The sequence below is a fragment of the Pleurodeles waltl genome, chromosome 3_1 (genome assembly GCF_031143425.1).
Source record: "Pleurodeles waltl isolate 20211129_DDA chromosome 3_1, aPleWal1.hap1.20221129, whole genome shotgun sequence".
NCBI lineage: Eukaryota > Metazoa > Chordata > Amphibia > Caudata > Salamandridae > Pleurodeles > Pleurodeles waltl.
The window spans coordinates 169,735,445-169,751,047 of record NC_090440.1 but is presented as its reverse complement, the minus strand read 5'-3'; the positions used below and the strand labels follow the sequence as shown (position 1 = coordinate 169,751,047).

The 15,603-nt window shown below is 45.7% G+C and overlaps 1 protein-coding gene across 1 annotated transcript in view; it reads right to left on the bottom strand.

Moving 5' to 3' along the window:
- Positions 1-15,603, bottom strand: part of ADAM10 (ADAM metallopeptidase domain 10) — a 450,369-nt gene that overhangs the window by 40,165 nt on the left and 394,601 nt on the right. The window contains exons 13-14 of the mRNA XM_069222090.1: positions 12,115-12,223; positions 4,144-4,364 (exon numbers count right to left, since the gene is read on the bottom strand). Coding sequence (XP_069078191.1) covers positions 4,144-4,364; positions 12,115-12,223 — 330 coding nt within the window. The remainder of the gene's footprint in view (positions 1-4,143; positions 4,365-12,114; positions 12,224-15,603) is intronic.

Here is a 15,603-nt window from a genome sequence, read left to right as displayed (position 1 = left end):
CATGTCAACAAGTGCGGTCACTCAAACAAACCAGCATGTGTACGTTCAGGTGTGTTTGTTGGCTTTACCAGCCCTTCGCTGGAATGTAAAGCTTGTAGTTACATGTCTTGCTGTTCATCTGATCCATCACAGCTCCTTTCAGCCCTTGGCTGGGAAGATTTTCTAGCCCCAAGTGCTCCTGGCCACAGCCAATATTTATGTGGTAATAAGCGTTTTTACTTTTGCTGCAGTGCAGCTCTTCACTGCAATTATTCGTGTGGTAATAATTACCTGTTTCAGTGCAGCGCCTGCAGATTCTTTTCTTGGTTTACACTCGGACGATTGTAGCACTGCCAGATAGAAACCAGATTCACAGCATAAAGGCACAGAGCCTGATCAATAATAGCCTTTTCTGTAACTATAACTATCCTCCCATGCCACTAGCTCCTTTGGAAGACCTAACAAAGTTAAAACTGCGCGACTGCAGTCCAATAAACTAGCAGTATCTAGCTCACACTACAAACCAAAGCAAAGTGGGTCCATTTGCTACACCCTCGAGTGGGTCCACACTCTGCACTCCTGCTGCATATTTGTGAGTGGGTCCACACTCTGTACTCCTGCTGCACACTTGCAAGTGAGTGCGCATTCTGCACTTCCAGCACACTTGTGGAGTATGTACACACATTGCACTCCTGCTGCACACTCACAAATGGGTTCATAATCTGCATTTCAAGCACACTTGTGGAGTGAGTCCATACACTGCACTCCTGCTGCACACTCACAAGTGGGTACTTCTGTAATGATATTTGTGTTTTGACCACTGACTCAATGTTGCACTACGTTGCACTTGGCTTAGCTTGTCCACTGTCACATTAGTGGCCGCCATTTTAGAACTGCAAGTATTTTTCCGTGCACTTGTTTTTGCTCATGTTTTTATTCTACGTGTCTGCGTGTTCTTTCTCATCAAGAGAAAAGGCATAACATGGGGGAGTTAGTCTGATAAGAATGTACTAGGATGATGTTTATGGTACGGCAGAGAGCAGTTTAGTTTTGGGAGGGACACCTTGGAAACCTGGCAAGTTCCAACGTGTCCCTTTCAAAGCTGACCTGAAGAAGCTAGCATTTCTGAACAAGGAGGGAGGGGATGTTTTCTAGAAATCTCCTCTCTGGCTTGCTTAAGGTATAGAAAGGGACCCAGGATTGACGGTGGGGAGATTCGGAGACCTCAGTCAGGATTGAGACGTCAATGTCTGACATCTCCCGTGAGGGTCGATCCCTTTCTTTCTCCTGACAGCCGATCTTGGGGGTCTACGGCTTCAAGCTACTGAGAGAAAGATGAAGGAGAAACTGTGCTCCATTGTGATGAATTTTTACTAGTTATCTGCTTTGCATAGTGTATGAATATATTATATATATATATATATATATAGATATTTGTATCTGTGCATATATATTTGCTGTTTATAGATTGAAGATTCTTTGTATATGTTTTCATTGCATGTTCACACTCTGCACTTCTGCTGCACACTCGCAGAGTGGGTCCAAATACTGCACTCCTGTTGCACACTTGCGGAGTGTGCCCACATTCCGCACTCCTCCTGCATATTCGAGGAGTGGGTCCACACACTGCACTCCTACTGCACACTCGAGGTGTGGTAGCTCTGCGAGTCTGTTTCATGACTGCCCAAATTCTATCTCATTAAGGTCAACGAAGGGGGATCTGTACCTCATATGTTCAGTACCTCTCCCCCCCAGGACCTGACATATAGTAGATGTTCTATGTTTAACCCTTCATTCTCCTGTTACTAGCTTCCGTCAATACAATTGTTTGTTTCCCTTCCTCTGCTCCCACGTCTGCATCTACTAAAAATACCACTAAAAGCCATCTTAATACCAAAAATGATTTCCATAAAATTAGCATCCATGACTGTCGTCCTCGTACATCATAAGTTTTAGCTTAAATCACTCTAAAGAGGTTTCTTTCTCTTTGTACTTGGTGTTTCAATCGCGGATGGCAAAGAGGGGGTGGGGGTAAAGATGGGATACTCCTTACCCTACAGGTCCTTTTGAACAGTACATGCAAAGTCCACAGCCGTTTTATCCCAGGTGTTCAGTTTCTCACAACAGATCCCACACATACAGAGCCGCACCGGTCCCTAACAGGTTCTATGCTGTCTTAGAGGAGTCAGTGTGTATATCCCCAAAGCCTTTTATCCACATCATTTCAGCCATAAATATTAGTGCAACATAATCTAAATCTGGCATAGAGTAACCGAAAATCAACAGTTGGAGCAACATTTAGAAACTTAATCTGCAATATTAGTATTTTGGCTGTATTTGATATAGTTATTTTAAGACGAAAGTGGAGGAAGGCTTCAGGAGAAGTCTTCCTCCTAATACATTGACCTGAGGCCACACTACCTTCACTGACAAACTGGCCTCTCAAAAATTCAGATCCCTTGCATTATCTGTTCAGAACTCTGGAACATTTGGTGAATTATCACTTTTTACAATTCTTCTATAGCTTCTATTTCAACTTACCAAAGTTAAGAAGCACTGGCGACGCCAGGAGGCCCGTTTTAATTGGCTAACACATGGAAACACAAGCTTGCAGGAAAGAGCACCAACTATGTGTACAGTTGTTCTGGAACTCCTTTTTCTGTGCCCTTTTACTGAGTCCCCATGCTTGCAGAACAGCAAGACACCAGCACAGCAAGCTTAGGGTTTTGTAGAAAGAAGGGAAGATGGTATTACACTTCATTGAGGTGCCCAAATTACAATATTTAGGAAAGTTGAAGCAAAAAAACATCGCTCCTGCAAAACGTTTTTGTTACTGATAAGATGCCATATAAGATAACAAAAAGATGGTGTTGGAAGTATGTGGGGGTGAGGTATGCATATATATTGTTTTAATATACTGTTCTATGGAAGAGGGAAACTGAATAAATGGAGAGCAGATATTGCTCACAAGAGATTTTGTATTATCCAATACAAATTACTTTACGGTTGATTTTGAAGTAGATATTTTAGCTTCTCAGTGCAGAGACAATGTAGTTTGTTTCTGACTCACTATGTTTGTTACTCAAACTATTTGCAGTAGATATTTTAACAAACAATGACTGTAGCTCCTTTTGTAATAAGATATTAGACTCTCACTATCTTTACATATGAATGACAGATGATTAGATAATGTATGCAATCGCCCTAAATGTCATGTTCCTCGAGCAACCATTGAAGAAGATTAAACATGAGGGGACATTGTTTCAGAGAGAAACAGAAAACAAGCAAAACATCCCTAAACACCACCAAAGAAAGCCTCACTTTAACAGCAGACTTAAAAGGTATGGGAGAACTTGCTGTAAGTAAAGAAACATTTAAAATTCAAAAACCTTAAGAGTAAGTGCATCTCTGGTAAAGCGAGATGTTTGATACATGTGAATCCTCTGAATAATCCAAACTTAAATTAAACACAGTATTGCAAAATAGTCTCGACTATCAAATACATCCCATCTTCTAGAGCATAATTCACACATGGTATGTACAGACAGCTCAGGGCTCACGGCATGAACATAATGCATTCTGACATGTAACTATCAGGAAGAAAGTAATTGGGGACATCATTATTTCGGTAAACCACCCAAATATACCCAGGTACATCATTTACATGCAAACCAATCATTTGTTATTAAAGTCAAGCTAATGTTTGTAAGGGAATAGTTTAAATGTTGAATCACAGAAAACAACAAGGCAAATTAACTGACTCTTGCAATAAATGGACTGCAAAATGTCTGGGTGAGCCTTTGTTTCTAGAAGGGCTTCAAGTGTTCTACAGAAGATTATTGTGGTCCTTGCATCCCAACCATCCAGCAGAGAGACATGCATGAACACATTCCAGGGCCACCACAAACAAAAACAGAGGATGTGGATTTGCAAGTACCACTCTAAAAGCAAAGTCCTTCCAGGCAGTTCAAACTTATTGCAGACGACTCCCAAAGTCTGCTTCTGCACTTAGCATATCTGGCCAGGAACAAAATAGTACAGCTTTCCAACTAGAGTTACAATATTTAACGACTGATAAACAGTCAAGATATATTATTCAGAACATACCAAACTTTTTTTGCCTCTCAAACTTTAAATGTGTCTTAAATAGTTAACTATGCTTACCACTATCCATTCAGCAATATTTTCGTAGAGTGCTGGATTAAAAATGGCTTTCTTTAATCTGGCAAGTGGACCGTCGGCATCAACCAATCGGCAACGCATAAAGACATCACAGTAGCCTTTGAACTCATTACAAGGTGATCCAGGCTGCAGGGTTATGGTTTTGCCACTGAAGTAATTTTGCCACTGAGCAGACCCAGTGCTGCTACACGTCTGAGGGTTCACTGGAAATAATAGTAGAAAAACTGTATAAAACTGATCACGTAGAAGAAGCAGTGATCAATTTAAAACACATGTAAATGAATTAATTGACATTAACCTGGTTGTGGAATAGGAAAGCAGCATAAATTATACTTTATTTCGTGGAAATTTACAGATGTATTTATTTTAGCAGCAGATAGAGCTGCATGTGAAGAAAATGGTTTACAGAAGGTTCTGAGAAGGTGATATAGCACTGGATGTGGGAGCTGATAGTGTGCATGAGCGCATGAGTGTTGATGTTATGAGGGGCAGATGTACTTGCATAATGGTGCAGCTTATGGGAGAAACAATTAGCTGGTCAGTGACAGCTTTTTAATGGCTTGGTGCAGTGGACGGGCACAGGCGCGCGAAAGGCAAGAACATCTGCGCCCGTCCGGCCTGGACCACGCTCAGCGCCAGGAATCCTGTATCTCTGTTAAACCACCCCCTGGACTGCCTCCTTACGACTGCGAGACCTTCCTCCACCTCAACACCAGAAGTCTCAACAACAGCTGCGCCATCTCCCACAAGGACAACCATGGACCTTTCACCTGCAGGAACTGCAACTTCAGTGCCAACCTCAACAAAACAAAGGTGCTCTCCGCACACAAAGATACCAACAACCTCCACAACCCCATCAACTGCCTGCTCCTGAACATCTGCTGCCTCCACAAACACGCCACCAAACTCTGGGACCTGATCGACACCATCTGACCGGAAATCGCCTTCCTTACAGAGACCTGGCCCAACGGCACCTCGGGTCCAGACATCGCCATTCCCAACAGTTATCGCATCATAAGGAGGGACTGGCCCTCCCGCCCGGGCGGAGGACTCGCCATCGTACACAAGTCCTCACTATGTGTCATGGCCATCCCAGAAGAACACTGCACCACCATGCCATACCTTCACTTCCTGGTCCACTCCAACCACAAATCCTCCATCCGTAGCACCCTGGCGTACATGCCACCCGGCCCCCGCCCAGCTTTCATAGACGACATCATAGACAACGCTACCCCTCAGGCCCTGGTGTCAGTCAACTACCTCCTCCTCAGTGACCTGAATTTCCACCTCAAGGACCGCACCGACACAAACACCACCGCTCTACTCGACAACCTCGCCACCCTCTGCCTCAGACAGCTGGTCTCCACACCCACACACCTTGGAGGACACACACTGGATACCATCATGATCATCTCCACTCCAGACTGGACTGACCACCGCTGCATACACTTCACAATCACCGCACCCAGCAGTTGCACCCGCACCTCCTGGACCCCCCCTCCCCCCCCCCCTGGAAATGGAACGAAATTACCAACAAGCAACTCACCTCATCGCTCGCCAAATCCTTCGCTCTCCCCTCTGACGACGCCAACACAGAAGCGCACAATCTCAATGCATGGATCACCGAATGCACCAACACTCTAGCCCCTGGCCAGCTGACATCGGCCAAACTTGTACCTAAGAAAGACAGCTGGTTCTCCACCTAACTCCAAATATCAAATCATACCCGCAGACATTTAGATAAAAAAATGGAGGAACAGCCAATCCAGTGAAGACCTTGAATCATTCACAGCAGCAACCGCCACCCACTATGAAAAATCAAGAATGCAAGGAAGGACGCACTCTGGGAGCGCATCGACTCCTCCACCCACAACTCTAAGGAACTCTTCTCAGTCATCAACGAGTTCACATTTCCCCCCTCTCCCCCCTGAAGCCACCAGCATTCCCCCGTCACAGGACCTCAGTGACAAACTCGCCTCCTTTTTCCACCACAAGATCCAGGACATCTACAACAGTTTCCTCCCAGAAAATCCTGGCACTGGAACCTGTGACCCACCCATCCCCCCAAGAACCCATCCAGACCATCCACAGCTGGTCCACGCTCACCACAAAGGAAACAGTCAACATCATGAACAGCACCCACTCCGGAGTCCCCTCGGACCCCTGCCCGCACCATATATACATCAGAGCCAGTGCATCCATCACTCCCGAGCTCCGTAACACAATCAACTGCTCCATCAGCATGGGCTTCTTCCCCTAGGACTGGAAACACCCCGAAATATGCCCTCTTCTGAAGAACCCTTCAGCCGACCCAACAGAACTAAAGAATTTCCGGCCCATCTTGCTGCAACCCTACCCCACCAAAGTACTGGAGAAAGCAATCAATGCACAACTATGGAATTTTATCGAGGCCAGCAACTTCCTGGACAGCTCCCAGTCCGCCTTCCGCAGCAATCACAGCACTGAGACAGCACTCTTGGTAGCCACCGACAACATCCGATTACTCTGAGACTGCGGCCACACTGCAGCACTCATACTCCCCGACCTCTCAGAAACATTCAACACAGTCTCCCACAGCACTCTGCGCACCAGACTCCACAACACAGGAATCCGCAGAGGAGCCCTGGAATGGATCCACTCCTTCCTCTCCGGGATGATGCAGCGGGTCAAACTAACCCCCTACACTTCCAGGCCCACAGGAGTCAACTGCGGAGTCCCCCAAGGATCCTCATTGAGTCCCACACTATTCAACGTATACAGGGGCCCATCTTGCTGCCATCGTCAGAAGCCATATGTAAAGAAATGGCTCCCTGTTGCAGTTACCCCCCACTTTTTGCCTAATACTGATGCTGGCTTGACTGAAGTGTGCTTGGACCCTGCTAACCAGGCCCCAGCACCAGTGTTCTTTCACCTAAAATGTACCGTTGTCTCCACAATTGGCACAACCCTGGCACCCATATAAGTCCCTTGTAACTGGTACCCCTGGTACCAAGGGCCCTGATGCCAGGGAAGGTCTCTAAGGGCTGCAGCATGTCTTATGCCACCCTAGCGACCCCTCACTCAGCACAGACACACTGCTTGTCAGCTTGTGTGTGCTGGTGGGGAGAAAATTATTAAGTCGACATGGCACTCCCCTCAGGGTGCCATGCCAACCTCACACTGCCTGTGGCATAGGTAAGTCACCCCTCTAGCAGGCCTTACAGCCCTAAGGCAGGTTGCACTGTACCACAGGTGAGGGCATAGGTGCATGAGCACTATGCCCCTACAGTGTCTAAGCAAAACCTTAGATATTGTAAGTGCAGGGTAGCCATAATATTATATGGTCTGGGAGTCTGTCAAAAACGAACTCCACAGCTCCATAATGGCTACACTGAAAACTGGGAGGTTTGGTATCAAACTTCTCAGAATAATAAACCCACACAGATGCCAGTGTTGGATTTATTATAAAATGCACACAGAGGGCATCTTAGAGATTCCCCCTGTATTTTACCCAATTGTTCAGTGCAGGACTGACTGGTCTGTGCCAGCCTGCTGCTGAGAGACGAGTTTCTGACCCCATGTGGTGAGGGCCTTTGTGCTCTCTGAGGACAGAAACAAAAGCCTGCTCTGGGTGGAGGTGCTTCACACCTCCCCCCTGCAGGAACTGTAGCACCTAGCAGTGAGCCTCAAAGGCTCAGGCTTCGTGTTCCAATGCCCCAGGGTACTCCAGCTAGTGGAGATGCCCGCCCCCTGGACACAGACCCCACTTTTGGCGGCAAGTCCAGGAGAGATAATGAGAAAAACAAGGAGGAGTCACTGGCCAGTCAGGACAGCCCCTAAGGTGTCCTGAGCTGAGGGTGACTCTGACTTTTAGAAATCCTCCATCTTGCAGATGGAGGATTCCCCCAATAGGATTAGGGATGTGCCCCCCTCCCCTCAGGAAGGAGGCACAAAGAGGGTGTAGCCACCCTCAAGGACAGTAGCCATTGGCTACTAACCCCCCAGACCTCAACACACCCCTAAATCGAGTATTTAGGGGCTCCCAGAACGCAGCAAGATAGATTCCTGCAACCTAAGAAGAAGAGGACTGCTGAACTGAAAAACCTGCAGAGAAGACGGAGACACCAACTGCTTTGGCCCCAGCTCTACCGGCCTGTCTCCCCACTTCTAAAGACACTGCTCCAGCGACGCGTTCCCAGGGTCCAGCAACCTCTGAAGCCTCAGAGGACTACCCTGCATCTAGAAGGACCAGGAACTCCCGAGGACAGCGGCTCTGTTCCACAAAGACTGCAACTTTGTAACAAAGAAGCAACTTTGAAACAACACACGTTTCCCGCCGGAAGCGTGAGACTTTGCACTCTGCACCCGACGCCCCCGGCTCGACTTGTGGAGAACAAACACCACAGGGAGGACTCCCCGGCGACTACGAGACCGTGAGTAGCCAGAGTTGACCCCCCTGAGCCCCCACAGCGACGCCTGCAGAGGGAATCCCGAGGCTCCCCCTGACCGCGACTGCCTGCTTCAAAGACCCGACGCCTGGGAAAGACACTGCACCCGCAGCCCCCAGGACCTGAAGGATCCGACCTCCAGTGCAGGAGCGACCCCCAGGTGGCCCTCTCCCTTGCCCAGGTGGTGGCTACCCCGAGGAGCCCCCCCCTTGCCTGCATCGCTGAAGAGACCCCTTGGTCTCCCATTGATTTCTATTGTGAACCCGACACCTGTTTGCACTCTGAACCCGGCCGCCCCGTGCTGCTGAGGGTGTACTTTTTGTGTGGACTTGTGTCCCCCCCCAGTGCCCTACAAAACCCCCCTGGTCTGCCCTCCGAAGACGCGGGTACTTACCTGCTGGCAGACTGGAACCGGGGCACCCCCTTCTCCATTGAAGCCTATGCGTTTTGGGCACCAATTTGACCTCTGCACCTGACCGGCCCTGAGCTGCTGGTGTGGTAACTTTGGGGTTGCTCTGAACCCCCAACGGTGGGCTACCTTGGACCCAAACTTGAACCCCGTAGGTGGCTTACTTACCTGCAAAAACTAACAAACACTTACCCTCCCCCAGGAACTGTTGAAAATTGCACTGTCTAGTTTTAAAATAGCTATATGTCATTTATGTGAAAACTGTATATGCTATTTTGCTAATTCAAAGCTCCTAAAGTACCTACCTGAAATACCTTTCATTTGAAGTATTACTTGTAAATCTTGAACCTGTGGTTCTTAAAATAAACTAAGAACAGATATTTTTCTATACAAAAACCTATTGGCCTGGAATTGTCTTGGAGTGTGTGTTCCTCATTTATTGCCTGTGCGTGTACAACAAATGCTTAACACTACTCCTCTGATAAGCCTACTGCTCGACCACACTACCACAAAATAGAGCATTAGAATTATCTCTTTTTGCCACTATCTTACCTCTAAGGGGAACCCTTGGACTCAGTGCATGCTATTTCTTACTTTGAAATAGTACATACAGAGCCAACTTCCTACACCATGGTATGAACATCGTGTCATATGCCGATGACACATAACTCATTTCCCTCACTGAAGACCCAGACACAGCAAAAAGGAACTTCCACTCAGGAATGGAAGCCGTCACCACCTGGATGAGAGAAAGCTGCCTCAAGCTCAACTCCGACAAGACGGAGCTCATTATCTTCGGAAACGCCACCCCAGCTTGGGACGATTCCTGGTGGCCCACATCCCTCAGCACCCTCCCTGCACAGACTGAGCACGCCCGCAACTTAGGAATCATCCTCAACTCCTCCCTATCCAGGAACCACCAGGTAAACCCTGTTGCCGCCTCCTGCTGGCGCACACTGCAAACTTCAGAAGATCTTCCAAAGGATCCCAGCAGACTGTCGCAGGGCAGTCACCCATGCCTCTACTCCGGCACCTCGACTAGGAACATCAAAAAACTTCAACTCATCCAGAGCGCCGCCGCCAAACTCATTCTGGACCTCCCTCGCTAAGAACACATCATAACACCTGAGGACCCTCCACTGGCTACCGGTCGAGAAGCAAATCACCTTCAACCCACACATACAAGACCATACACAACGCAGGACCAGCCTACCTGAACCACTGCGTCTCCTTCCACACTTTCACCCAGATACCTCCGCTCCGTCCAGATGGCCCTGGCCACCATCCTTCACATCTGCAAAACCACTTCTGGAGGACGATCTTTCACCTACGCTGCAGCAAAGAGCTGGAACAACCTCCCCCTGCACCTCAGACAAAGCCCTTCGCTGGTCATCTTCAGGAAGAACCTCAAGACGTGGCTCTTCAGGTGAGGCCCCTCTCCTCCCCCCAGACCCTTGAGACCATCATGGGTGAGTAGACGTGCTTTACAAATACTGATTGACAATGGAGAGCAGTAGCATGGCTAGCTGCGTATCTGCACAATTGCAGAGAGGGAGTCAACTGTGTAAAAAAACACTGAACAAGTATCTTTTAAATTGCTGAAACATCATTGCATGTTCCATCTCTGGGGAAGAATCATCAAGAATTTAGACACAACATAATACCAAGCATAATGCTATGGTTGGTGTGTTTCTATAGTACACAACTCACCAGGGAGGGCATCCTTGTGCTCAAGCAGGAGCTGTATGGCCCAGCCAAGGTCAGGGCTAGATGAAGAGCATGTCCTCAGTTTCTTGTGGAATTCAAGACCTAGGGAGAAGGCTGTGTAGAGGCAGATGGTTCCAGGCTTTAGGAGCGAGGTAGTACAAGGTACGAATGCCGGATCAGGGTCTGCAAGTAGGTGTCCCACTGACTGGAGTTGTCTGGTAGGTTAATGGAGGTTTATGTGGTTGCAAGGTATGTGGGGCCAATGTTGTGAATGCCTTTGTATGTGTGCCTAAAGAGTTAAGACTGCTTGTTAGTTGATTGGGAGCCAGTGGAGCTCTTTGAGGTGAGGGGTAATGTGAGTGTGGGGTGAGAGGTTGAGGGTGAGCCTGGCCAATGAATTTGATGGTCTGAAGACTTCTGGTCAGTTGAGCATTTTTTCCAGTATAGAGAACTGATTTCAGCATTGAGAATTAAATATGCGCCCTTACAGAGAGTATCTGCAGGAATAAATCGTGGAGTAAAAAACAATATCCATACAGGCCTTGTTTTAACCTTCTATTCACGTCGTATCAAATCGTATCAAATCATGGCTAAGGCCAGGTAGGGCCTAGAAATTGCATAACCAACAGTTCTCAGCAAATTTGAGGCCACAAAAACATTGTGTTGTATGAAACAGAATATGCATTTCAAAAGGATAAATTTCCCATTGCAGAGACTGTTACTTTTAGTCTCTATGCTACATCCCTTTTTTAAACTTGCAAGCAAGTCTGACAACTTTCAACATCTAAGCACAATTACAAGAAATCAACTCTAGCGTGGGCGACTCAGTATTTTAATTATTACAAAACAAGTGAAATCTGTTTTTTTTTAAATTCACCGACAGAAGACGATTGTGCTACAAATACAGCCCAAATTCACTCTGGAGACGAACCAGAGAAAAAGATGTTTTGTAAGTGTTTACGCTGCTTGTTCACTTTTTGTGATTCTGGTTTGTAAAATGAAGTCACGAGAAGACACGCCAAGTGCCTGTTAACAAGGCAAATAGTGTCATTTTTGTGGTTCGCAATGGACCTACTTTGGCTAGGGAGAACCACACAAACTGGACAGTCTGTAGTCAGGGTGCTAAATCAGCCATCGTGTTATTTTTTTGTGTATTTGTAGTCAGAAGTGAATTTCATAGAATGTTATTGCAAACGCAAATTCACACAGCCGAATTGTCTCCAGAACGTTAATCTGTATGAATTAACCTGAAATGTCCTTAAAAAGGCTAAAATAAAACACCCAAAACACACCAACAGCATGGTTTGCAATGCATCTGCCAAGAAATTGATGAAAAACTGGAGCAGATACTTAAAAATAATACTTAAATGAAAATTATAATCGATAACTCCTGTGTCCAGCAAATCTTACTTTTTTGCATGCAGCAGACATGGCATAATTCTTTGTCATCTTTGCCATCTGAACTGGCACACGTGCACTCCTCCAAGCTGTATTTTTCACATATGGACCCAGCACATTGCTGTTGAAGGGAGAAGAAAAAAATGAAGCCAATTAGATATACATATTTGTTTGTTAAGTCTTAGTTATGTACTTTGAAATTTAAATATTTGCTGAAAGATAATCCACAAACGAAATTTGACATGGGCTGCCGGTAAAGGTGGGAATGAATACACAAAAGACACAAATTACACAGGGCAGTTACTAAAATGTCATCGTTGTGGTCCATGAATTTGTGTTCGGCACTAAGGAGAAACGCTTAGGATCACCTGATCTTGCTGCTGACACCATATTATGGTGGCAGGGCCGGAAGGGGTGTGACAAGCCTCAACCCGCTCACTGAGGCAGGAATTCATGGAATACTGAAAAATGATATGCTATCAGGAACTGGTCTGACCATCGGGACCCTGGTACAACATGGGTAGCTCTTCATGCCTGAGCCATAACTGCCCTTTGAACTCGAGCTGCCCAGTACGGCGAAAAATATGAACTAATCATGCACAAAATACAGACGTTTATATTTATAAAATGATTACCTGCTAAATAGAATAAAACCTAAGGCTCACCAAAACACATTTAATAGGCTTTGCGTGAGGCATACACAAAGATGAAAATGCAACCCTTTCTCAGGCCTTCCTTAACAGAAAACCCCCAAACCCTTCCTGCAGAGTTCTGGATAGGAGCAAGATACCGAGGGAAATGACCCGACAGGGCAAAAATAACTTTACAGGCCACATGAGGATTAAGTAGGCTCTTTTTAAGTTCTCAAAATGGTGCCTAGCCAGACAAGACAAGTATAAGGTGAATTAACTGACAGTCATTTATGTTTTTAAAATGCTCAGTAGCTGTTCACGTTCTTTGTTAGGCTTCCTTTAATTCTATATGCCAAAACATAACCAACCTCCTACAGGCAGCATTAGGACACATGCCTAACCCAGCGCAAAGTCTGGAACAGGGCCCTCGTATTAACCTGTCTCGATGACAATGGAGGCGTTACCTCAATCTCAAAAGATTTCAGTATCTTATGCAGAGGTTTCTCAGAAAAACTGTCTTATTCATAATCCCATAAAGGATAAGCGACCCTGTAGATCAGTGGTTCCCAATATGTGGTCCAGGGACCCCGGGGATTCTGCAAAGCCTCCTCAGGGGGTCCGCGACTGCTCAGAAAATTTAATATTAACTGATTAGGTCCCCAGCCTCCAGTGATGACTCAGTGGGGGGTCCCCGGATCCCAATAATGATTCAGTCGGGGTCCCCGGATTCCAATAATGATAAAGTGGGGGTCCACAGAAGTCAAAAGATTGGGAACCACTGCAGTAGATGGTTCAATTCTGCATGTAGCCAGGCACAAACAACTGAAATATACTTTTTTTAAATTAAGACCAAGGAGGTTGAGTGAAGTTAGAGACACTAGATTACACTGTAAAACTACGATAGCAAAAAGAAATCAGGACATTCAGACACAAGCCTGGGAGGATCTTATAGGTGCTGCAACACAGAATATGAATTCTTCTTTTTGAGAAATTGTAAACCGCCCCTTTTTTCCCCCACACATGAACTGATACCCAAATTTCAGCAGATCTATGGGTGGCACATCATGAAGATATATTTAACACAAAATCGAGTGTAACATCTGATGTAACGGATATGGTTGAATACATGTGGCAGGTTGACCCTACCCAGCAATCCAGCATAGCTATTGAGATAGGTGAGGTCCTAGCTCCACTAGGGAAATGTACAGCGGGGAAGGCACCGGGCCCAAGATGGTGTTCCAGCTGATGTTTTCAAATCAAACCCTGAAATTTGGGAACCACTTTTGACAAATGTTTTCAGGGGTGTAGCCACGGGTTACATCCCCGAGTCATGGAAAATGGCCATTATTTCTTCAATTTTTCTAAAAGGGAAATCAGCAACTACCATCCTGCTATAGGCCTATATCATTAATAGATTCCAGTATGAAGATCCTGGCCCGTGTACTCTTAACTCGATTGGAATTTTGGGCCTCAGAGCATAACATTTTATATAATCTAAATTGTTGTTTTAGACCAGGTATAAGTAGTGCCGATCAGTGCCTATATCTTTACCTCTTGGCAGGGAAATATGTAATGGCGAAGGAAAGTTCACTACATTTGACACTCATCAACTTATCCTGTGCCATTGATATGGGAAACCAATCAAAGCTCTGGTCACTAATGGAGAAGATGGAGGTAAAATCGTAATTGCTCATTTTAATAAAACATTTACATCAAGGCCTAACTGTTAAAGTCCGTGATGATAAGTCGGGCGAAACAACCCCGCTTATTAACTCATCACGTGGGGGTGAGGCAGGGTTGCATTGTTGCACCCTTTTTATTTCTATTATATATAAACTGAATCGCCACATACTTGGCAGAGGTCGGGAAAGATATCCCCCATATAGGCGCACAACCAATCCCCATTCTTTATGTGGACGGCGCTGTCCTTATAGCCCGTATGGCTAATGGCCTCCAAATATTATTGGATTATTTTCACTCCTTTATGGGTGACTTGGATTTAAAAGTAAACTACTCTAAATCCTTTATCATGACCTGTGGGCCCCGCAAGGCAAAATCAAAAACGTTTGTAATGGGGAATGCAATATTGGAAACCGTAAAAGATTTTAATTATTTTGGGATCATATTTAGCTTGTTTCAAATGTAAGTCCCTTGTAAATAATTAGGGTAAAACTTTTAAAGAAACATATGGAGGCTATTTTTAGATTTTCACACAAGCTGGGTAGGATGCCCATTAAAGAACTGCTGGCTTTATATAAAACTAAATGCATTCCTGCAGGGTCCTATGGGGCAGGCCTCTTAGGATTCATAAATCAGTCTGCCTTTTAACGAACAGAGAATACTTGTAGACTACTAATGCTTCCACCAGGAGCAAGAACTTTTGCGTGCCATAAAGAAATAGGATTAGGGTATTTAGAAGGCCAGTGGCACTTGCACCGCTCTTGCTGTGGATTAGATCTTGGTCCAATACGGAGGCGCACCTAGTTAGGTCATGCATTTCTGATTGATTGAGTTTAGACGGTGTGGCCAGTATTCCTTGGATTACTTATTTAAAACATCCATTTGAGGGTATGGGGCTGAAGGATTTGTTTGACCACCCCCATCAAATTACTAGCTCATGTAAGGAGGAGGTTTCTTTTCCCCACTGTAACACTTACCAACATGTTTTACCGTCGTGTAAGTATGATCATGCCTCTACACAAACCACTTTATACTATTTTGTCCTTTATATGGAGCTTTTAGATGAGGAGCACTTAATTCCTGTTTTGAAGGAAACAAATTTAAGATCGTATAAGGAAGGCATGATCTTTTTACAGAAACTCTCCTCTCAAAAAATCTGTTGTGCAGTTTTAAACTTTATTGGAAAGGC